Raw genomic sequence first — 23,164 nt, forward strand, 5'->3', positions numbered from 1 at the left:
GAATTGTTTGGAAGGTTTTTATTTTGGAAAAGCTGTGCAGAAAAAAATTCAAGAAAATGTTGCTGTGAAAAGAGAAAAACAAATCTTAAGCATTAAAAAAAATTCAACCAACTAGCTCAGAAGAGGGGAGAAGGCCAAGGTTGAGAGAAGAGTCACAGCCTGTGAGGCAGATAGCTGGCCTCCGGCGGGAAGGCCATTTCCCTGAGCACTTGCAGAGGAAGACAGGGTGTTGGCAGGACTGGAGTGCAGTGGCTCCCAAGGCTCTCTCCTCCAACATGCGCATCTGCCATCTGCTCTGCAGTCCTGCCGCAGGATTCCCTAGTGAAGCAGCTCAGGCCTGGGGGAGCCGTGTGTATCCCAGCTGTGCCGGCAGCATCATACCAATTGTGGGGGTGGTGGTGAAGGAGCCAGGGGTTCATTCATGATTGGCTTCTGATCAGGCATCTTGGGAATGGGTAATGGAGGCAGCCGTTTTCAGGACAGACATGTCCAGGGGCTCCTCACAGCCTCTACCCCGAAGTCCTTTTCCCAAGTGGCCCCAGTGATGTTTCCATAGAGATGCGCTCCTGGCTATGGCAGGCACCTTCTCAACTCCTGTGGAATGGGGTCCCCCATGCTTGGGGGACCTAGGCAGCCGGCTTGGCCCAAGAGAGATGAGGATGGAGGCCAACCCAAAGGGGGGCGCCAATCCCCTGTCCAACAACTTCTCACCAAAAGCTGCCGTTTGGCTGGAGGCAGACCCTGTGGCTCTGACCAGACTTCTCTGGCACCGATCCTCTGCCATTTGTATCTTAAGAAGGCCCTCATGCTCTTTGAGTGGAGTCAGAGGATGCGTCAGATTCCACATGTAAGCATCAGAACTGCTTTCTCTCAAGAGCTCCCTAATTTTGGGAAAGAAGAGCCTGTCCCACACTGTCAGGCCCTGAGGTCAGCAGATCTGTTCCTCCTTCCCGTGCAGTAGGTCTAGGTGCTGATGAGGGCAGTCCAGGGCGCTCTTGTTCTGGGACAGGCTCCAGTCCCCTTGCTCCAGCAGGTCTGGGGCAAGGAGGTCAGAGGTGGTGGGAGGGCCCCTGTTCTCTGTTTCCACTTCGTCTGGATCCTTGCTGCTGCAAAGTGGCACTGATTCTAGCTCTGTCCCTTCCTCCTTGGCTTTCCGGCTCCGATGGGGCCAGTGGCAGGGTCCACTCCTACAAACTTGATTGGAAGCCACATTCCTCTGACTCAAATATACTTCCAGCATGTAGTAAACGGTCCAGAAGACGGTGAAACAGCCTACTAGCACCAGGGTCTGGGGCCGAGGCAAACACCTAAGTGAGGCACTGTTTCCCGAAGCCTACAGCCTTTCTCAGCCCAGGACAATGAGCTCAGAAAGTCTTTTTCCTTCTAGCAACTGCCTTTTCACCCAAACTATTCCCCCTGCCCCCTTCCCCGACAAGGCCTGTCCTGTAAGAGTTAGGCTAACAGGGTAGGAGCAATGCTATGAAACCACTGCTGGGACCCAGGTCTTCCCAGTCCTTCACTCTGCAGGTCACCGTGAGAAGCACACTAAGAACTCCATCCCCCAGACAGGACAGTCCCATCTATCTGCAGCTTGAGTCTTGGCCCTAGTACCTTGAGGGTGTTGGGGGTGATGGTGTAACCATCTTCCTCAGGAATTTTCAGCCCCGGTGGGCAGGGCAGGGCGAAGTCATCATGCAGGTATTTTCCACTCATGGCACTCTCTAACAGCCTGTGGAGAAGAAAAGGGGTAAGGATGCCCCACTGACTGTGGTGCCTATACTATCTGCCCTCACCCATCTTCCCACCTTACAGCTGAAGACAGGGAAGCCCCACAGCAAAAAGAAGAGGCCCAGACTGTGAGTTCCCAGCCGGGGGCTCCATCTACCAGCTTGAGGCTGGAGCTGGGAAACACAGCTGGGCTTCAGAAGGCGATGGGCTCCCTAGATGGCCCTTCCCCTGTGAGTGGCCTTCCCTCTGACACATGCGGCTTTACCCACCTTTGTCTGTCCCTGATGTCTACTGGACTCCACACAGAGCCATATAGGGTCAGCTGCCATTGCCGGAGGATGCCGACCTGGAATGACTCATCCCCTAGGGCAGCAAGGGGCAGCTCGTGAGCCACGCCCCTCTGTCAGCCATGCCAAACAGCAGAGGCCCTGCCCGCCCTGCCACCCAAAGGGGCTCAGGCCACATGGTCTGCTCTAGCAGCTGCCTCACTGTGTCCCACTGACCCCAGGTTCTGCAGAAGGGCCTCGCTGGGTGCCCTTAGTGATGGAAAGGGTTAAAAGGCTGTATTCCAAAGCAGTCTTGCTTTTCTCTCCCATATTTTGGGGGTTCCGCTGGGATTGGAAAAAAATGTCTTTCTACCAAATTAAAGAAAGCTTTGAAAATCACTGGCCTAGCGAATACCTAACTTGACTGGAGGATGGGAGGGTTGAGCTCAATTTCCAGTCTATATGCTGATACTGAAGATATTCACAATTCATGGATATTGTGGCCTTCAGTGATATGGTGACCTTCCACAAGTCACCTCAAACCTCTGGGCCAGTTTAAAAAAAATGTTGAAATGAGTCCTGCCCTTACCTGCCTACCGGGGCTGGCCGAAGGATGGTTATACGTAAAAGGACTTGAAATGTGGTTTCAACAAGGACTTTTTGTTGCTATCCTGAGGAGAAACGGATGGGTCACTCCTCCAAGGAATATGAGAGGTAGTATAAATGAACAGTTTCAGATAGCAATGCCCATTTCATGGATGGCGCACACTCTTGGCATCAACCCTCTTGGTCCAATGGCAACCCTATATATTGCACACGGGACACTTTCTGTGGGGACTCTGAGATGCAGAGGGACCAGATAACAAGCAGAAAAGGCAGGGCCTGGTGCGAGGGCACGAGGCTCACCGACATCCCTGACGACAAGCCTGTAGGTCCCTCGGGCTCGCTCTCCCCAGCATCGCACAGTGGAGAAGGTCCAGTCATCGAAGCCGTTGGGATCCCTGCGGAAAGAACACAGCAGAAACAGGTGGAAGGCGTGGACCAGACAGCTGACCTCCCCCCAGCAACACTTTCTTACTGTAGTAGCCGTGGAAAGAACTTGGGAGGGTGCCACGAGGGCTTCTCAGGTGCCCCTTGCCCCTGGGGTCTCATGGAAGGAGGAACTTGTATTAACGTGGTGTGGTGGAAAAAGCAAGCGTGGAGCCCGCACAGGCTTGGAGTGCCACGGATCTAGGTTTATTCTTATTCTCTTGGGCACTTACTAGCTCCATGACTTGTTTTCTTTTTTTTCTTTTTCTTTTCTTTTCTTTTTTTTTTTTTTTTGGAGAGAGGGTCTCACGCTGTTATCCAAGCTGGAGTGCAGTGGCATGATCACAGCTCACTGCAGCCTTGACTTCCTGGGCTCAAGTGATCCTCCCACCTCAGTCTCCTGAGTAGCTGGGACTAAAGGCCTGTAAGGCTAATCTTTAAATTTTTTGTAGAGACAGGGTCTCACTTTGTTGCCCAGGCTGGTCTTGAACTCCTGGCTTCAAGTGATTCTCCTGCCTTGACCTCTCAAAGTGCTGGGATTACAGGTGTGAGCCACCACGCCCGGCCACTTTCCTCATTTGTAAAAGGAGGTTACAAAGTCTAATCTAGGGGGTTCTTAGAAAGATTAGAGAATGTGTATGTGAGGTGCAGGGCCTAGCACTTGAAGAAGATATGTGACAAAAGGCTTCCAGCTGCCAGGGATAGCCGGTGCCACAGTAGTTTAGGACAGTGCCAGGATCTACTTCTCCCATTTCTTTTCCTTGGAAAGGCCCTTGCTGAAAAGGTTGCTCAGGCTTCTGGCGGGTGTACATACGAGTCCATGCTGCGGGGAGCGCCGATGAGGGACATCATGCCGCTGGGGCAGAACAGCTTCAGCTCCAAGCTGCCGCGCCGTGGGTGAGTGATGGAGACTGTCACTGCCACATGCTCCAGGGTCTTCAGCCCCGACATCTCCAGGTCCATCCTGCTGACTGGAAAGTCAGGCTGGGCAGCTGGGAAACCAGCCCACAAACACACCTTCACTTCACCCCCAGGTACACAAAGACACACGCTCACTGAAGCCACATACAAACATCTACGGCAACCCTAACTGGGACCTCGCCTATACTAGTAAATGGAATGGAGTTGCTGCTCTCAAGTTTACAACGTAGCTTCGAGTCTAGTTGGGAAGACAACACATACCCAAGACACAGTATAAGAATCCAGTAGAGCAACCTCAATCATTCATTCATCCAAAAAATTATTTACTGGGTACCTCCTACAGTACCCAGGCACCGTACTAGATGCTGGGAATATAAAGATAAGATGGGCATGGTCCCTGTCTCCTACCTGCAAGTGGAAAATGATATGGCATGGGAAATATACATAATTGATAAGGGAAGAGAAGTCAGATGGGTTTAGGCACCCAGCAGTGAGACACACTGAAGGAAATGGATACAGATTGGTAGAGAGGGTTGGTAGAGGGCATTCTAGGCAGTGGAAAAGGCGTGAACAAAGACGAAATGCACACATCTCACTGAAGACGATGCACAGTTAATTTTTAAAAAATGCTGGTGGATAAATTTCAATGAAATTATGTGAGTGAAAAAAACAATCTCCAAAGAAGCATATAGCTGGGCGTGGTGGTGTGCACCTGTGGTCCCACTACCGGGGAAGGTGAGGTGGGAAGATCGCTTGAGCCTGGGAGGTGGAGATTGCAGTGAGTCATGCTCATGCCACCACACTCCAGCCTGGGTGACAGAACAAGACCCTGTCTCAAAGAAAAAAAAAAAGAAAAAGGATGCGTAGCACACAATTCCATTTACGTGATGTTAATTGAAGTAACATACCTGCAGTGATAGATAATAGATAAATGGGTGCCAGGGGACAGGGACAGGGGAGGGGATGGGTGTGGCCAGAAAGGGGTAACACAAAGGAGTCTTGTGATAATGGAATGCTTCCAGATCTTGGTTGTGGTGGTAGTTATGCAAGGCTACATGTGGTACAACTGCATATAGCTACACACGCACATATACAAATATTGACAGCATGTATATCTGGTGAACTCCGAATAAGCTCTATGGATTGTACCAATGTCAATTTCTTGGTTTTGATATTATACTTTAATTGTGTGAAAGATTAAGACTGGGAGAAGGGTGCATGGGACTTCTCTTGTACATTTCTTTGAAACCTCCTATAAATCTACAATTATTAAAAAAACAAAACAAAACAAAAAAACTACTGAAGAGGAAGACTCAACTGGGGACTATTAAGAAATTAGGCTGTAATGAGAACGATTCTTTTTTTTTTTTTTGAGACAGAGTCTCTGTTGCCAGGCTGGAGTGTAGTGGCATCATCTTGGCTCACTGCAACTTCTGCCTTCCGGGTTCAAGCGATTCTCCTGCCTCAGCTTCCCAAGTAGCTAGGACTACAGGTGCACGCCACCATGGCCACCTAATTTTTGTATTTTTAGTAGAGATGGGGTTTCACCATGTTGGCCAGGATGGTCTCGATCTCTTGACCTCATGATCCACCCGCCTCGGCTTCCCAAAGTGCTGGGATTACAGGCGTGAGCCACTGCACCCGGCCGAGAACAATTCTTTTTTAAGCACCCGTTCTTTCTTTTCTTTTTTTTTTTTTTTTGAGACGGACTCTTGCTCTGTTGCCCAGGCTGGAGTGCAGTGGCGCGATCTCGGCTCACTGCAAGCTCCGCCTCCCGGGTTCCTGCCATTCTCCTGCCTCAGCCTCCTGAGTAGCTGGGACTACAGGCACCCGCTACCATGCCCGGCTAATTTTTTTTTTTTTTTTTTGTATTTTTAGTAGAGACGGGGTTTCCCCATGTTAGCCAGGATGGTCTCGATCTCCTGACCTTCTGATCCGCTCGCCTCGGCCTCCCACAGTGCTGGGATTACAGGCGTGAGCCACCGCACCCGGCCTTAAGCACCCTTTCTTCCATTAATTTATTCCAGGCCAGGCATGGTGGCTCACTCCAGTAATCCCAGCACTTTGGGAGGCTGAGGCAGGAGGATAACTTCAGCCTGGGAGACATCATCTTTACAAAAAATAAAAAAATTAGCTGGATATTAGTGGTAAGTACCTGTAGTCCCAGCTACTCAGGAGGTTGAGGGTGGGAGCATGGCTTGAGCCCAGGAGGTTGAGGCTGCAGTGAACCATGACTGTGCCTCTGCACTCTAGCCTGGGCAACAGAGTGAGACCCTGTCTCAAAAAAAAAAAAATTATTCCAATATGCAAGGCAGAGTGCAATACCTTCAGTTTACAGACACAGTAGCTCAGAGAGGCACTGAAAGTAGGAGCTGGGTAACTAGGGTGGGAAGGGCTTTAAAAATTGTTTTAAATAAGCAACTAAGAGCTATTATAGATGACTGAGCAAGGACAGGGGTGTTTGTTTGTTTGTTTGTTTGTTTGTTTGTTTGTTTGAGACGGAGTCTAGCTCTGTCACCCAGGCTGGAGTGCAGTAGCTAGATGCTTGGCTCACTGCCACCTCTACCTCCTGGGTTCAAGCAATTCTCCTGCCTCAGCCTCCCAAGTAGCTGGGATTACAGGCGTGTGCCACCATGCCCAGCTAATCTTTGTAGTTTTAGTAGAGACGGGGTTTCACCGTGTTGGCCAGGCTGGTCTCGAACTCCTGACCTTAGGTGATCCACCTGCCTTGGCCTCCCAAAGTGCTGAGATTACAGGCGTAAGCCACCACACCCTGCCTCATTTTCTATAATTCCATCTGTCACCTCTTCAAGGCCAATGTCCCATTTCTTTGAAAACAACCTCTCTCCTTCCACTTTCCCCACTCTCTTCTTGACCCCCTCATTTTCCCACAACCCCTCAAGCTCCTTTCTCCTAACTGGCTGAGAATCCATGGCTCATCCAACATGTGTGTTTACATTCTCAAGCTCCCTTCGCTTTCTTGTCCTTTCACAGCAATAGTTGGCAAAAGTCAAACACTGGCTCGGCCTGATTATCCGTCTTCTTGGCTAGACCTTTTTGCTAGCACCTTTCCTACTACAAATGAAAAACAAAAACAAATAAACCCTTTCTCAACTCTTCACTTCCTTCCACCTATCAGTGTTAAGAGCATGGGCTCTGGAGCCACCCGGCTTGGGTTCTAATCCCAGCTCTGCCACTTACTAGCTGTGAGAACTGTTTCCTCATCTGTAAAATGGGGCCAGTAATAGTACCTACTTCATAGGGTTGAGACGAGGATTAAATAGTTAATATACCTAAAGTGTTCAGAACGGTACCTAGCTAATGTTAAGGCTACATATGTATTATTTATTTTCCTTTATTGTCAAAATTCTTGAGAAAGCTGTTTAGATTCACGATGGCTACTTCTTACCTTCCCAGTTGTTCTTGACATTTTTTTCTATCAAAATAGTATGCATAAATTTAAATGTAAGTTGGCGCTAGAGTGCCTATAATGAAAAAAACAATTCCCTACCACCTTTGTCATCTACTCCCCAGAAGCAAACTTTTTTTTATTGTTTTGAATTGTTTTCTTCTGGGATCTACTTTCGTGTTTCTAAACAGTAAGCATTATGGATATTTCATGGCTTATCAATTTGAGACATTATGTGTTGACTTTCATTTATGGCAGATGAGAATCTAACAAATCATGCCACACCTTTTCCCCAATTGTCATCCCCTCCACATTAACAAAATAATTACATCACAGTTGTTTTTTTTTTTTTGAGACAGAGTCTTGCTTTGTCGTCAGACTGGAGCGCAGTGGCGAGATCTCAGCTCACTACAACCTCCGCCTCCCAAGCTCAAGCCATCCTCCCACTTCAGCCTGCCTAGTAGCTGGGAACTGTAAGTGTGCACCACCATGCCCAGCTAATTTCTGTATTTTTTTGTAGAGACAAGGTTTTGCCATGTTGGCGAGGCTGGTCTCGAACTCATGAGCTCAAGCGATCTGCCTGCTTCAGCCTCCCAAAGTGCTGGGATTAGAGGCATGAGCCACTGTGCCCGGCTGCCAGTTTCTTCGAGAAGCCTTCCCTTTCTTCCCTAGTGGCAGGAGACATCTCTCTGCTGTGCTCTCAAAGCACCTGTGTTGTCCCTGTTGCAGTGCCTATAACAATGCACTATGCCTGTAAACCTGTCTTCCCTACCAGGTTGTGAGCTCGTTGAAGGCAGGAATAGTGTCTTATCCCCAAGTCTCTAGAACTTAATACAGTGCCTGGGATGAAGTAGGCCTCGAATATTTGTAGAATGAATGAGTAAGTCGATTGAGAGATATTTCACAGAAAACAACAAAAGATTAAATTGCAAGGCAAAGGGCTGGGGAAGACCTGGGAAGAGGCAAGGGATATTAGAGGGAGGAAAAACTCTTGAGTTTCAAGTTTGGGGGCCTAGGGAATGGTGATGGCACTGACATAAATGCGAAAATCACTGACATAAATGGGAAAATCTTAGAAAGCAAGCCAGCTTTTGAGAGGTGATAGATCTAAACTTTTCTACATGTTAAGTGTACTGTATTGGTGGAATATCAACAGCACACAGTGATTTAGGAACAGAAAGATGATGGAAAATATTTATGGCATAGTTAGAGGAGAGCATTGATGTGGCAGAGAAGGGGCTTACAGGAGAGAATTGACATGTTATGGAACAGAATAGAATCCCAAAAGGAGTGCTTGTCTGCGTTTGCAGTGTACAGTGGCATGCTACATCCATTTACTTCTTGGTGTGGATGGGGACTTGGGTGGCAGTGCAAATGAGTACACTAGAACTCTCTCTACCAGAATTAAATGAGTTAATGCATTAAATGAGCTAATGCTGAGAACAGTGCTTGGCACATAAAAAGCATCTTATTATTTGGCCTTTGGTAAATTGGAATGTTTTTCAATAGTCACTCTCTGTCCCAGAAGATGCCAGGGTTCTATTTGCCCATAATCTTTTTTTTTTGAGACGGAGTCTTGCTCTGTCACCAGGCTGGAGTGCAGTGGCATGATCTCTGCTCACTGCAACCTCTACCTCCCAGGTTCAAGCGATTCTCCTGCCTCAGCCTCCCGAGTAGCTGGGACTACAGGAGCCCGCCACCATGCCCACCTCATTTTTTTGTATTTTTAGTAGAGACGGGGTTTCACCATGTTGGCCAGGATGGTCTCGATCTCCTGACCTCGTGATCCGCCCGCCTCAGCCTTCCTAAGTGCTGGGATTACAGGTGTGAGCCACCGTGCTTGGACTATTTGCCCATAATCTTATGGAAGCTATGCTCTAGTTTCTATCCTTTCCACTGGTGAAGGATCAGAATAAGAGATTTAGGTCGAGGACTCATTTGTGGAGAGGTGGTAGCTAAGGTCATAAACATAGCTGCACTGTCAAGGAGGATGATGTAGACTGAGGAAAAAGTCAGGAAACAAGCTTTAGAAGACACTCACAGTTCAGGAGTATGAAACAAGTACCTCAGGCAGAGACGGGAGAGGAGGGCTATGGAGCCAAGAAGGCCACAGAAGCTACAGGAGGAGAGACGTTGCAACGAAGCCCTCATTAATAGGGTCAGAGCGACAAGAATGTTAAAAAGGATGAACTCTGAACCAGCCCCTGAACCGGTGAGGAAAGGGGCACTATGAGTAAGAAAGCAAGTCTTCAGTGGCAGAGGGAGTGTGTGACAAAGGGGAGAAATTGCTTCAGTTCATTCATTTGAAAAGTTTCCCGGTGGAGGTGGCAGGGACTTGCATTTGAAGGCAGAAAGGAAGAATCAGCAGAGAGGGAAATGTTGGTTAAAGAGGGAAGACCTGGAAAAGAGAAGGAACAGGACTCACTGCATAGGCAGAGGCTGAGCCAGTATCCTCAAGACTGCAAACGACAACAAAAGGAGAGGTGCAAGTGGGTGTTCAGGCACCTTCCAATCACAGACTCTCTGAGTGTGAATAACACACTCCTCCAGAGCCCCACTCTCCCTCCTACCCTCAGGTAGAGATTTCAGACCAGTGTCAGATCTAAAAACCCCAAGAGGCCCCAATCCCCTCTCCCTCATAACCTCCTGTCAGTGGGGAGAGAGAAAAATCAGTCTTGCTCTTTAGCAGCACTTCTCAATATGGTAGCCCTTAGCCATACATGGCTATCTAAATTAAAATGAAGTATAATAAAAGTAAAATTTAGCTCCTTAGTCATACTAGCCTTATGATTATTATTATTATTATTTGAGATGGAGTCTTGCTTTGTCATCCAGGCTGGAGTGCTCACTGCAACCTCTGCCTCCCAGGTTCAAGCAATTTCCCTGCCTCAGCCTCTTGAATAGCTGGGACTACAGGCATGTGCCACCATGCCTGGCTAAGTTTTGTATATCTATATCTATATATACCTATATCTGGATATAGGTATATATAGATATAGATATAGATATAGATATATATGTTTTTTTTTTTTTTGAGATGGAGTCTCACTCTGTCGCCCAGGCTGGAGAGCAGTGGCACGATCTTGGCTCGCTGCAAGCTCCGCCTCCCTGGTTCACTCCATTCTCCTGCCTCAGCCTCCCGAGTAGCTGGGACTACAGGCACCCACGACCACGCCTGGCTAATTTTTTTCTATTTTTAGTAGAGATGGGTTTCACCGTGTTAGCCAGGATGGTCTCGATCTCCTGACCTTGTGATCCGCCCGCCTCAGCCTCCCAAACTGCTGGGATTACAGGCGTGAGCCACCACACCCAGCCAATTTTTGTATTATATATATATATTTTTTTTAGTAGAGTCCAGGTTTCACCATGTTGGCCAGGCTGGTCTTGAACTCCTGACCTCAAGTGATCCGCCCCCGCCCTTGGCCTCCCAAAGTGCTGGGATTATAGGCTGGGTATGAGCTACCACGCCTAGCCTATTATTATTTTTGAGACAAGGTCTCGCTCTGTCACCCAGGATGGAGAGTGCAGTAGTGCCACCATGGCTTACTGCAGCCTTGACATCCTGGGCTCAAGCAATCCTCCTGTCTCAGCCTCCCAGGAGGCATGCACCACCACACCTGGATAATTTTGTTTTTTGTAGAAATAGGGTCTCACTATGTTGTTCAGGCTGGTCTTGAACTCATGAACATAAACAATGCTCCTGCCTCGGCTTCCCAAAGGGATTACAGGTGTGAGCCACCATGCCCGGCCAACTGGTCATGTTTTAAATGTTCAATAGACTCAGATGGCTAGTGACCACTGAACTGAGCAGCATGGACATAGAACAGTTCCATCATTGTAGAAAATTCTTTGGGACAATGCTACTCTAGAGTCTTAGAGGTATTTCGCCTCCTCTTCTGTCTCAGGGATGTTCAGCTCCCTCTGCTTTATAAAAAGTTCACTTTCCAGCCCCCAGACACTGAATCAACCAGGTCCTGGTGGAAAACAACCATAACTTGGCTATAGAAGGGGTTTCTTGACTGCCTGGGACTGAGCTGCTCGACTCTCATTTTTTTTTTTTTTTTTTTTTTTTTTTTGAGATGGAGTTTCCCTCTTCTTGCCCAGGCTGGAGTGCAATAGTGCGATCTCAGCTCACTGCAACCTCTGCCTCCCGGGTTCAAGTGATTCTCCTGCCTCAGCCTCCCAAGTAGCTGGGACTACAGGCATGAGCCACCACAGCCGGCTAATTTTGTATTTTTAGTGGAGATGGGGTATCACCATGTTGGTCAGGCTGGTCTCAAACTCCTGACCTCAGGTGATCTGCCTGCCTTCGCCTCCCAAAGTTCCCGAAGTGCTGGGATTACAGGCATGAGCCAGGGCACCTGGCTCAACTCTCATTTTAACTGGACTTATTTCCTTCAACCTCCAAGCAAGCCCGCAAACTTATTTGTTCTGTTTTGTCTGCTCAGAGGAAAATGTGGCCGTGTTGGAGGAGACGACAACTTCACTGGTTCTGAAAAGCCAATGAAAATAGTACTTTGCAAAAAGTTGTGAAAAACTCTGCATGTCAAAATTACTCAAGGCAAAAAACAAAAACAAAAACAAAACAAAACAAAACAAAAAATCCCCCAAGGAGCTGGGGGTAGGCAAAACTCTGGTAAAACTTTTGCTTGCTGCCCTTCCAACAGGTAAAGGGCTCCATTAGCCAAACTCTCTAAATCTTTCCCTCCCTTCTCTTAATCCTGCTTTCTCCACTAGGCCATCTCCTACTCCTCTCCACCCAGACAATCTGTCCTTCTTTCTCTTACTTTTTAGTGACAAGCAAGCAGTTGCCAGATGCCTCAATGCCTAGGGTAGACATTCTGTGGCAATGTCCCCTGGTCAGCGGGAAGCAGAGGATGACGAAGCTGGGGAGAACATATTACTCTTTTAAGTCACTGCCCTCATTTGACAGATGCGACGGGAAATAGCCCTGGATGGAAGGTAAAGTTGAAGGCACACTATCTCTAAGACACGCAAGTGCAAAGCCAGGGGGTTCCAAATGAACTGCATTCCTGGAAGTGTTTCTGAACTTCTCTGACTTGGCTGATGCTTTATGCCCTTTCCAAGATAACATTCCTTTTACGGGAAATGCAGTGACTGGCCCAGGGGTTTCATTCCACGTTGAGGGAAATTGGGCAAGTGCTGGACGTGGTTAGGAGAGAGAAAACTCAATTCTTTTCAGTGAAACCTCCACCTGAGGGAAACTATCCCTCATCCTCCCTTCTGAGCAACCTTCTCTGGCCATTCCTTCTCCTGCCATGGCTCTCGATTGATCACTTTCTAGGACAGAAAAAGTGAAGACAGTTTTGGTTTGGGCACTAAGCATAGCATACTTCCTTTGCAAAAAGGAGCGAATGACTCAAGGAAAAAGAATCCCCCAAGGAGCTGGGGGTAGGGAAAACGCTGGTAAATGTGCAGACAGGGCGTCCTCTGCATAAGCATCCTGATCCAGCTGCACGCTCCTCTAGGGAGGGCGTCCGCCTGAACATAAAACCAGGTCGCTGGCTTAGAGGATACAGCCCCTTCAGACAATCCTGGTTCACGCTGGCCACCATGGAGGCGGAGGCAGAGGATGGGTCACTAAAGCCTAGGAGACTTCTACAGACCCTCTGTCCATCCCCAGCAGACCGCATCTGACTCTCTATTAGATAAGCCGGAGAATCAAAGGAAGAAATGCCTAACTCCTTTACCTCATGCAGACACCCAAGGACTGACCAGAGTTCTCTGGCAAGATCTTAGCATGGAAGTCACAGGAGCTTCTCTGAGCTCTCGCCTCACCTCCCCAAGCCCCAGTCCCATGCCTCCCACCTGCCTTCCTCCTGAGCTGCTCTGCTGCTCCTTTTCACTACTAGGAACCCAGCAGAAAGGTCTTGTTTAAGCAGCCGGGGCAGCCAACTCAGAAGCAGTAACATGTCCTAAAATGGTCAAAGAAAACTCCACAGGTTTGGCTGGAACTCAGCTCCGAAAGGGGGTAGAATCTGGCAGGGAGGACGAGTTTAACTTCCTTGTCACCCGGCCCCAAACCTCAGGCCTAAGATTAACCCCCTTTGTGCTGATTACTTACCATTCCACAGGACCTCCAGGGAATGGGGGGACTGCGGAATCGCCTTGTTTTCCTTTAACACGGGACTGACGTAGGATGCTAAGTAAGGGACGGATGTCCAGATCTATGAAAGGAAAGGAGGGGATGGCAAATCAACAAACAAGAATGATCACACCCACATTCTCACAAACACACACGCCCTTGTCAATACGATCTTGAAGGTTTAGCTATCTTTATTTTTCCACTCCTCATCACCTTCAGCCCTTGGCTCCTGCTTGTTCGCTGGAATGCTCCATACAGCCCCCAGCTAAGGAACCAGAGGAAATGGCTGTGTCCAGGATGGAGGAGGGGAACGAGGGCATCCTGAGTCCCACACATACTCAGGTCCCATTTACTCTATTAGTAGTTTGGAAACTTCAGTGATAGTATTGAGCCTTTCTCATTTGTAAAATGGATATCAGCTGGGATGAAGGTTGAAGTGGTTGAATCAATGAACTGAATGAACATTTACTAGGCACCTATGATATCCCAGGCAACGTTTTGGGCATTCAGCCCCGACCCTTGGTCACTCCACACAGGGCACCCTGCCCGGCCAACACCTGTTCACCTTGGCTGCATTCACGAGCCTCCAAGCGTTGAGCAGGCCGAAACCGTGCTGGTGGCTATGGCTGAAGCCTGCCTCGTTGGTGACCCACTCTGCACGGCGATCTTCGTACTGAAAGGACAGAGGTCCTGGTTAGTCTCTTGCATTGCCAGTGTAGTCTCAACAATCTGACTCTGGTTTCCCTGCTTGCCCTGCTGGCTGATCCAGTCCACGCTCTCCCACTGTGGCTACTGGGAATGGATTCCTCAAGGGAAGCTGGGACAAAAGGTCAAAGCCCATGATGTCACCACCCCACTGGCTTGCTTCTAGAGACGGGGCCGGGAGGCGCAGCCAGAGCTCTCCTTTGCAGATAAAATGACTTTAGGCCTGTGGTCTTTGTGGGGTCCCCACAACTGTTCTTTACATATGCAACTCTGAAAGGGACTCTGAAAGAGACTTAGTATCTAACATTTGGGACACTGAGAATCTAAAGCCACCTGACACCCGAACTCTGGAGGCCACTTGTCTACCTGCTGGTATCTCACCCGGGTGGCTGTGAAGACAATGATGTGCTGGACGTCACGCCACGTGAGGCAGGGCCGCACCTGCAGCATTAAGGCTATCATGCCAGCTGCCAGAGGCGCTGCAGCTGAGGTCCCCGTGTGGCCCTCAGTGCAGCCAGTGCCCTTCTGAAGGTCCCAGTCAGTGGTCACCTGGAAGTGGAACAGGAAAAGAAAGTGGGTTAGAGACTGAGTTCAAGCTGGGGACAGTGGTGTGCACCTATAGTCCCAGCTACTTGGGAGGCCCAGGCAGGAGGATTGCTTGAGCACAGGAGCTATGACTGTGCCACTGCACTCCAACCTAGGTGACTGAGTGAGAACCCATCTTTAAAAAATAAAAAAAGAATAATTTTTAAAAAAGAAGCTAGAGACTGAGTTCAAAGTTGTTACGGGGGGAAGATACAGGGCTGGTCCTCAGAACAGCTCTCTCAGGTGGACCCTTCCTTTGTTAGAGCTGAATCTTCGACCAGAGAAGGACCCATTAGCAGGGCAGGGCAAAGGAAATCCTAACCGTCCTGGCCTCCTAACAGAATGTCTGGAGAACAGAGACAAAGATAATAAAAGTCACTTTTGAGGGTGTGGTTGTTGGCAAAAGGAGGCAGAGATAGGAAAGGGCTCCCATCCAATGCAGATAAGGATTTCCCAACTCTTTTCTTTTTTCTTTTTCCTCGTCGCCTAGGCTAGAGGGCAGTGGTAAGATCACAGCTCACTGCAGCCTCGAACTCCTGGGTTCCAGTGATCCTCCTGCTTCAGCTTCCCATGTAGCTGGGACTACAGGCGTGTAACATTGCACCACACTAATATTCTTATTTATTGTAGAGACAGCATCTCACTATGTTGCCCAGGCTGGTCTCGAACTCTTGGCCTCAAGCAATCTTCCTGCCTTGGCCTCCCAAAGTGTTGGGATTAATAGGCATGAGCCACCATGGGGGGGGCCTCCCGATTTTTGCTCCTAATATTCTTGCTCCCATTCCTAAATTTTCTATCCCAACTCCCAACTCCAAACCCTTCAACCCCCACAGGCAAGCTAGACAGAGGAAGTGGCCAGGGGAGCTACTGGGCCCAGCTGGAGCTGGGACAACACTGACGGCACTATTCAAGGAAATCCAATTTGGCAGCTCCGTGACAGGGGCTGGAATGATGTCAGCGTGAACACAAGAAGTGTGTTCCAGCAAGAAAGGACTGTGTCCTTGCCCACCCCCGAGCCCTGCCTGGACTCAGTGTCTATAAGGCCCGCCTGCCCGGCTCTACAGCTCTCAACAGGACAAGCTGCCTCACTGCTCTGGGCCAGATGCCATGAAACCCCTTCTCTCCGTGTGGTTCTGAGGTGGGGAGCGAGAATGGGGCAAGGGGAGGCAGTGTCTGCCTGGCACCAAGCTCTTTTTGGGCTGTCATCACCCCTGGAGACTCAGAGGGTTTAGCTGAGGCGGGCCCTGCCTAAATCTGCTCCACTCTATGGCACTTGGATCGTTGGCCCATGGTGTCAGTGCTAACACCAGAGAATCTCTTTCTTCCAAACTTCCCTTCTGGGTCAGATACCAGGGTGGCGACTTCTGCCAAGAGCTGCCCTTTCTCCACTGTACTCACTGCTTCCCTCCCAGCTGTTACAGCAGCTGCCAAGAGATGTAATTTTCACCCAGCCATGGCGCACTCCCAGAAAAAAAGGGAAAAGCACTCTCCAAGTGGTAGTCTCAATGAGAGTGGGAGCCTGGTTTATGCAAGGGAGCGGGTTGATTTTTTTTTCCTGTTAAGGAAACAGCCTTGCAGTGATAGTCTGAAGTGCGGCTGTGAAGCCCACGAACTTGCCTGTGGTGGCAGGAACCGCAGGCAGGCATTGAAAAGTCCAGAGAAGCTTCACTTCCCCAGGGAGCCAAATGGTGGGAAGCATATGCCCCCAGCCTCTGCCCTCAGAAAGACAGCTCCACCCAGCTGCCCTGGTCATTGACTAGAAACTGGCAACAAGAAGTTTCCATGGCAAGGACATTCCAAAGATGGGAACTCTGCTAAACACACTCTCTCTTCATTTCTGGGCAAATTACAGTTCAGATGGAAGAGGGTGGTGAGGGTGAGAAGCTGAGGTGAGTTAAGATGAGAAAGGCCAGGTACAGCAGAGCAAGAGTAATAATTACATTGTAGAACCTTCTCAGGTCCCTGGCCTGGGCAGGGCGAGCTGGGTTCCCTAGAGTTCTGCTAGAGGGTGGAGTTTGGTATGTTCCTTCCTCCTAACCCAGCCTGGCCTGCAGTGGGTGCCCTCTGTGCACACAGCCCAGCCTCTCTTCCCTCTCTGCTTTAGTCCACTCCCTTTTCTCTTCTCCCTGGGGCTGGGGGGAGACGGTAGTAGGGGTCAACTGGCACAGAGCCTTGGAACATTGTGTTGACCAGAAGTCATTTATTGGCATAACAAAATTTTAGTTTTGGAAAATAAATTTGACCCAGCAGGAAGACAAAGCAGCCTAATTCCCAATGGCCCCAGAGAGACCTCCCAACTCAGCCACTGGAGAAATTTGACACCACCTGGCTCCAGCCCAGCTCCTGCCTAGAGCCTCCTATGCCCACATTACATGGTTGTAATGTGGCAGGGACAGGCAGGGAGCTCTAGGAAGATGGTCTAGAGGCCTGGCTTAAACCTGCTGGGATGGCGCTAAGCCCAGCTGGGTGTAGGCGATCGTCTTCAAATTCTTTAAATGGGTTCCACAGGTTAGAGAAGCTCCACGACCCTGCTCCAATCACATTTGCTATGGCTCCAATTATAGCTCCAGAGAAAGAGCTCTCTCTGGTGTTGATATGAGACATTCCCCAACTCCTCTTCCCACCCATCCCATAAAAACCACCACCAGACTAGCTTTACTTCTGAAGATGCACATGACCAGAACTCACAGTATTTACCTAAGAGCTGAAGGGCAATGGAATTATGAGTTTTTTCTAAGTCCACAGAAATTAGCAAAAGCCCAAATTTTACCAAAGGAAGACATTGCAAAGAAGTTGTTTGTGCATTTCCTTGAGTGTGAAAAAGTTGTTTAATCCATGTGACACTTAGTTTCTTTTTTTTTTTTTTGAGAAGGAATCTTGTTCTGTCACCCAGGCTGGAGTACAGTGGTGCGATCTTGGCTCACTGTAACCTCCGCCTCCTTGTTTCAAGCGATTCTCCTGCCTCAGCCTCCCGAGTAGCTGGGATTACAGGTGCCTGCCACCACACCAGCCTAATTTTTGTATTTTTAGTAGAGACAGGGTTTCAACATGTTGGCCAGGCTGGTCTTGAACTCCTGACCTCAAGTGATCCACCCGCCTCAGCCTCCCAAAGTGCTGGGATTACAGGAGTGAGCCACCGTGTTTGGCCCCATGTGACACTTAGTTTCTAAAACAGTACGTATATTTGTCCTAAATCCAAATTTCTAAGATAAAAGCATTCCCAAGATGTATTCAGAGTCCCTGGGTCAACTCCTCCAAGGGTGGCATGCCTTAAGACATCCAGCTCTGCGGGGGAAGAGGAGCCTGAGTATTGGGGCAGGGAAGCAGGGAACAGTGAGAAGCGCTGTGATGCCTGAGACGTGAAGTCTTGTGGGAAAGGGGCAGGCCATGGAGGGCCCGGGAGGCACTCACAATGCTCCGAAGCATCTTGTCCCCACCACTGAAGGTGACTGCCAGCATGGAGGCACATTCTTCTGCATAGAAAGGCATGCGTCCCTCCTCATCCACAGCTCCTAGGGACAGAGGAGGGAAATGAGAGATGAGATGAAGAGGGGGTCCTGTGGCGGGGGCTTGCTAATGTCAGTTATCTTGGAGTTATCATCCCGGGGGGCTGTCCTGAGTTTGAAACATGATTTGAGTGGCCCACATCCCTCAGAGCAGTCCCGATCCTCTCTGAACAGGCAGTCTCAAGTGGCAGAGGGCATTCTGTGCCACAATACCATTCTTTCAATAGGCTCTGGGGTACAACTGGCAGCCTTCTACCTTCATACCCACTTATTCATTCACATGCTCACTGTTTTCAACATTCACTTCCCATCTACTGTGGGTCACACCCGTGCCAGGCATCAGGGCCACATGGAAAAGGCCGTAGTGCTAGTCTCAAGGAGCCTAGAGTCAGACAGAAGTCAGGTAAGTAAATAAACACATGCTAACTGGGAGCACAGGCAAAGGGCACTTAATTTAGGCCTGTGGGGAGTCAGGGGAGGCTTCTAGCAGGCAGAGGGTGGCCACAGAAAGACAGGCCAGAGCAGAAGCCTAACCAGCTGTAGTGGGGTGGGGGCAGCTCGGTGATCTCCAGATGATGGCTTGAAGGTGTTCCCAGGGTATGTTGACATCTAAGGAAGTCCCAAGGTCCTCTGCAAGCAGGGCTAGTTCTATCTGAGCCCAAAGAGATTATTGTGCTCACATATTTAGGCACACACAGAAGCTGGGACAAGATGTGTGATGCCGTAACCACTCGGTGACACACACACAGGAGCACAGAAACACTGGGTGGCTACCTATGGTGACTGTGTAGATGGAGTTGGCATAGCCATCGTAGTTGCAGTTGTCATTGTGTTGGCCTCCGTTGCCACTGGCTACCACAAAGATGCTCCCAAAGCCCTGGCGACCAGCAATCACCCCATGTTGTAAGGCAGCCTGAGGAGTCAAAACATCAGGGTGTCAGTTGAGGAACCCACAGAAAGACCTCTGCCTACCACATCAGTCTCCCTCTCCATCCCTTCTAGAAACAAAAGGAAAAAAGTTCAAAGGGCACTGGGCATGGGGGAAAGATTGGAAGATGGACCCTGGATGTGAGGGAGCTGTGAGTTGACCCAGGATGTGGGGCAGCTGTGAGTTGAATGATGACTGATGGACACCCTCCGCTTATCAGAGGACAGGGTGGGGCCAGGCATGGGAGCTGAGGACAAGATGAAAGGGAAACAATCTCAAAGCACTGTTCCATTTCCCTCTCTAGGAACACACATCCCCCAGGCTTCCTGCCCCAACGTTAGGTGTTCTCTTCCTGAAAGGAGACTGCACGTGGAGGTGGAGTGGGAAGACGGGTCAACTTGCAGCAGTTCTCCTGGGACTGAATGAAGAGGGCATCCCGTCTCTTAGAGTCTTTGTGCAGGCCAGTTACCTTTCCAAGCTGATGGGGGCCATCCACTGTCTTCCCATCATCATCTGGTCCCCAGCTGTTGAGAAATAAATACCTAGAGGGGACAGCCAGGGCAAGGCTGTGGCTACCCACCCAGCGCCTCCCAGTCTCAGCTGGCTGCCCTTTGACCTGCAGCTCTTAGCTTCTCCCAAGGGTTCCACTTAAAGGCTTCCGTGATTAAAAGGCACAGGGCTCAAAGGTCCATCCCCTCTCCAAAGTGGAAAACAGAAGTGTGCTAAGGCTCTTCTTTTCCTTGTGAATGTCCCCATAGCCCATAGTGGCAGAGAGGGACAGCGGTCACTCATCTCCTGACCTAGGGATCAGAGACACGTAGACTTTTTTTTTTCTTTTTCCCTGAAACAGAGTCTTGCTCTGTCGCCCAGGCTGAAGTGCAATGGCGCGATTTTGGCTCACTGCCACCTCCACCTCCCAGGTTCAAGCGATTCTCCTGCCTCAGCCTCTGCAGTAGCTGGGATTACAGGTGCCCGCCACCAAGCCTGGCTAATTTTTGTATTTTTAGTAGAGATGGGGTTTCACCATGTTGGTCAGGCAGGTCTTGAACTCCTAACCTCAAGCAATCCACCCGCCTCAGCCTCCCAAAGTGTTGGGATTACAGGTGTGAGCCACTGCGCCTGGCCCAACTCGTAGGGTAGAAGGCAGAGCACCCACGAACTTCTGTGGAAGCTCTTGGTTCTCAGGCTGAAGAGTTCTCTATTCTGTCTCTATCAGGAAGTGTACCCTGTGGATGATGTCATGGATTTAAGGGAGGTATGTCGGGGGAGGAACAGATGCCATCAATGCCATGGGGGCCCCCAACCCCATTTCCTTCTTGTCCAGTCCAGCACAGCCATGTCCTGAAGGTGTGGTGCATTGGTGTGGGGTGGGGGATTGGTGTTGGGCATTCAGCTGGCCTGTGGATGGAGAGGAAAGCCCGCTTTCTTGCAGAGGCCTTAGGAGTTTAGAAAACAAATAAATGTGCACACGCCAGGGCTTCTCATGTGGCAACCTGATTACGGGGGTGATGGGGGCTTAAGGTTGAGAGCCCAGTGGCTGGGAATCTAGAGAAATGAAGGCAATGGACTTCTTAGCTGAACCCAATGAGGAGACCCCTGCTCCAGCCTGAGTCAGCTCACTTGGTTGGGCTTTTGTTGGCGGATTTGTCCCAGGTGCTCCAGACTCTTGCCCTCTCATCGGCAGCTCTGCCTCACCTGCAGCTGTAGATGTCATTGATCTGATAGTGCTTGTTGAACGCCACTGCCTCCATGCTGTCTGTGAGAGGTCCATCCAGTACCCGGATACCTAGGCAATGAAGGCCACAGCAGCTCCTCACTAATGCTGGTCTCCTAGCCGGGGAACTGGGAGGTGGGGAGCCATATGTGGGAGACTTATTTTTCCCTACATGCTCTTTGTACGTTTTGCATTTTTTTTTTTTTTTGAGACAAAGTCTCACTCTGTTGCCCAGACTGGAGTGCAGTGGCATGATCTCGGCTCACTGCAGCCTCCACCTCCTGGGTTCAAGCGATTCTCCTGCCTCAGCCTCCCAGGTAGCTGGGACCACAGGCGCATGCCACCATGCCTGGCTAATTTTTGTATTTTTAGTAGAGATGGGGTTTCACCACATTGGTCAGGCTGGTCTCGAACTCCTGACCTCAGGTGATCTGCCTGCCTTGGCCTCCCAAAGTGCTGGGATTACAGGTGTGATCCCCGTGGCCACCGCGCCCAGCCCATTTTGCATTTGTACACCATGTTTATGTATTACTTGTCCCCCCCTACCAAAATATATATATATAGAGAGAGAGATTGACAAAGTCTGGCTCTGTCGCCCAGGCTGCAGTGCTGTGGCACTTCCAGAGAAGGGACTTGGACAGGGTTGCTGGCTCTCTGGTGGTCTCATTTATGGAGAGCTACTGCCCTCTGTTGGAGTATAAGAGGAATACAGTCAGTCTATTCAGTTTGTAGGTTCCCAAGCACTCCTAATAAGGAGTTATGGTGAGGGCTTTCCCATGCATTCCCTTCACCTTCTGCCTTGATGGACAGAGGTTGAGTGTGAAAAAACCACAGAACCACCTCCAGGGAGGAATAGGGCTGCTCAGCTCTCCCAAAAGGATGGAGAGCAGCCCATGAGCATCAGTGGGACTGGGAGCTGGAGAGCTGGGAAACGCAAAGGCTGCCCCCATAGGCATAACGGATCACAGAGGAAGAACCGTCAAGAAGACACTTTGTAATTTATGGAACTATAAATAGAAAAACATGTTTGAAACACCACTGCACTGAAAAATCAATGAGCTGATATGTCCTACAGACACCTATTATAAACTTACCCTTGCTCTATGTTATGTGTGTCAGCTGGGCTATGGGATAAAGACGTTTCAGAGTAGGGAGGGGTGCAGGAAATGAAGACTGTGGTCACAGGAGTAGCCTACCAAGGCTAGGCTGGAAGCACAAGTTACCTGCGATGCGGCTCCCGTAGGCCACACCCACGGCACAGAAGCTGTTGTTGGGCACAGCCGCGATCTCTCCTGCACATCGCGTGCCATGGTGGTTGCCATTCTCCACATCCGGGTGGGGCATGGGGTCAGGGTCATTAGAGTTGAGGTCATAGCTACCCTCAGGGCTCTGAAATATTTTGGAGGTGACATGTGGTCATTCACTGGTTAGAGGGGGTCAGGTCCTGGGGTTCAGGGAGAGAAAGGAAATGGGAGTTTGGGACTGGAAGCTAGGGCAATAAGCTCATTTCTCATTGTTTCTGCTTGAGATGGAGTCTCACTCTGTCGCCCAGGCTGGAGTGCGGTGTCACAATCTCGGCTCACTGCAACCACTGCCTCACGGGTTCAAGCGATTCTTCCGCCTCAGCCTCCCGAGTGGCTGGGACTACAGGCGTGTGCCACCATGCTTGGCTAATTTTTGTATTTTTAGTAGAGACGGGGTTTCACCATCTTGGCCAGGCTGGTCTCAAACTCCTGACCTTGTGATCCGCCCGCCTTGGCTTCCCAAAGTGCTGGGATTACAGGTGTGAGCCACCGTGCCCGGACCCAATAAGCAAACCACACTGGCTAAAAGATATGAGCAAAAGACACTGGGGCAAAACTGAGAAGTGCCACAGCTCCCAGCAAACTTCTCTTGCCCATTATGCGAATGTGCCTACAGCTCCATGGCTTGGGAAACCTGGAAAAAAGGCAGGTAGGGCTCCCTAGAGGCCACGCTTTAGAGAGAGGAAGGCACTCGGGTTTCCAACAAGAGGGAAGTTGCCTGCAGGGGCCACTCCTTACTCCTCAGAAAAGGACTAGAACTGAAAGCAGGATTGCGCTCTCTTAGAGTTAGCGCCACCTGCTGTGCCTTGACTGCCAGTCTGGAATGCTGGCTTGGGGAAAGGAGAGGATGAACCCCATCCCACCTCCCAGGCTCTTTTCTTTGGCCCAAAGACCTCTAGAAAAGGGGACAAGACTGAGGCAACATCAAGAAGGAGGTAAGACGTTGGGGGTGAGGGGCGTCGT

General features: G+C 49.8%; 1 protein-coding gene across 5 annotated transcripts in view; it reads right to left on the reverse strand.

Moving 5' to 3' along the window:
* Positions 1–23,164, reverse strand: part of LOC129479706 (proprotein convertase subtilisin/kexin type 7) — a 30,014-nt gene that overhangs the window by 2,440 nt on the left and 4,410 nt on the right. The window contains exons 5-17 of one of the 5 annotated variants that reach the window (XM_055273266.2): positions 22,121–22,286; positions 20,879–20,969; positions 19,653–19,707; positions 19,030–19,168; positions 18,161–18,261; positions 14,546–14,713; positions 14,025–14,132; positions 13,439–13,541; positions 3,838–3,994; positions 2,901–2,995; positions 1,998–2,091; positions 1,612–1,729; positions 4–1,288 (exon numbers count right to left, since the gene is read on the reverse strand). In XM_055273266.2, the coding sequence (XP_055129241.1) occupies positions 929–1,288; positions 1,612–1,729; positions 1,998–2,091; positions 2,901–2,995; positions 3,838–3,994; positions 13,439–13,541; positions 14,025–14,132; positions 14,546–14,713; positions 18,161–18,261; positions 19,030–19,168; positions 19,653–19,707; positions 20,879–20,969; positions 22,121–22,286 (1,755 nt within the window). In that variant the 3' untranslated portion in view covers positions 4–928. Of the gene's footprint in view, positions 1–3; positions 1,289–1,611; positions 1,730–1,997; positions 2,092–2,900; positions 2,996–3,837; positions 4,016–13,438; positions 13,542–14,024; positions 14,133–14,545; positions 14,714–18,160; positions 18,262–19,029; positions 19,169–19,652; positions 19,708–20,878; positions 20,970–22,120; positions 22,287–23,164 lie in introns of those variants that run through there. The other 4 variants (XM_055273265.2, XM_055273272.2, XM_063635540.1 and 1 more) reach the window with 4 other exon arrangements.

This window comes from Symphalangus syndactylus, chromosome 3 (assembly GCF_028878055.3).
Source record: "Symphalangus syndactylus isolate Jambi chromosome 3, NHGRI_mSymSyn1-v2.1_pri, whole genome shotgun sequence".
In the NCBI taxonomy this organism is placed as follows: Eukaryota; Metazoa; Chordata; class Mammalia; order Primates; family Hylobatidae; genus Symphalangus; species Symphalangus syndactylus.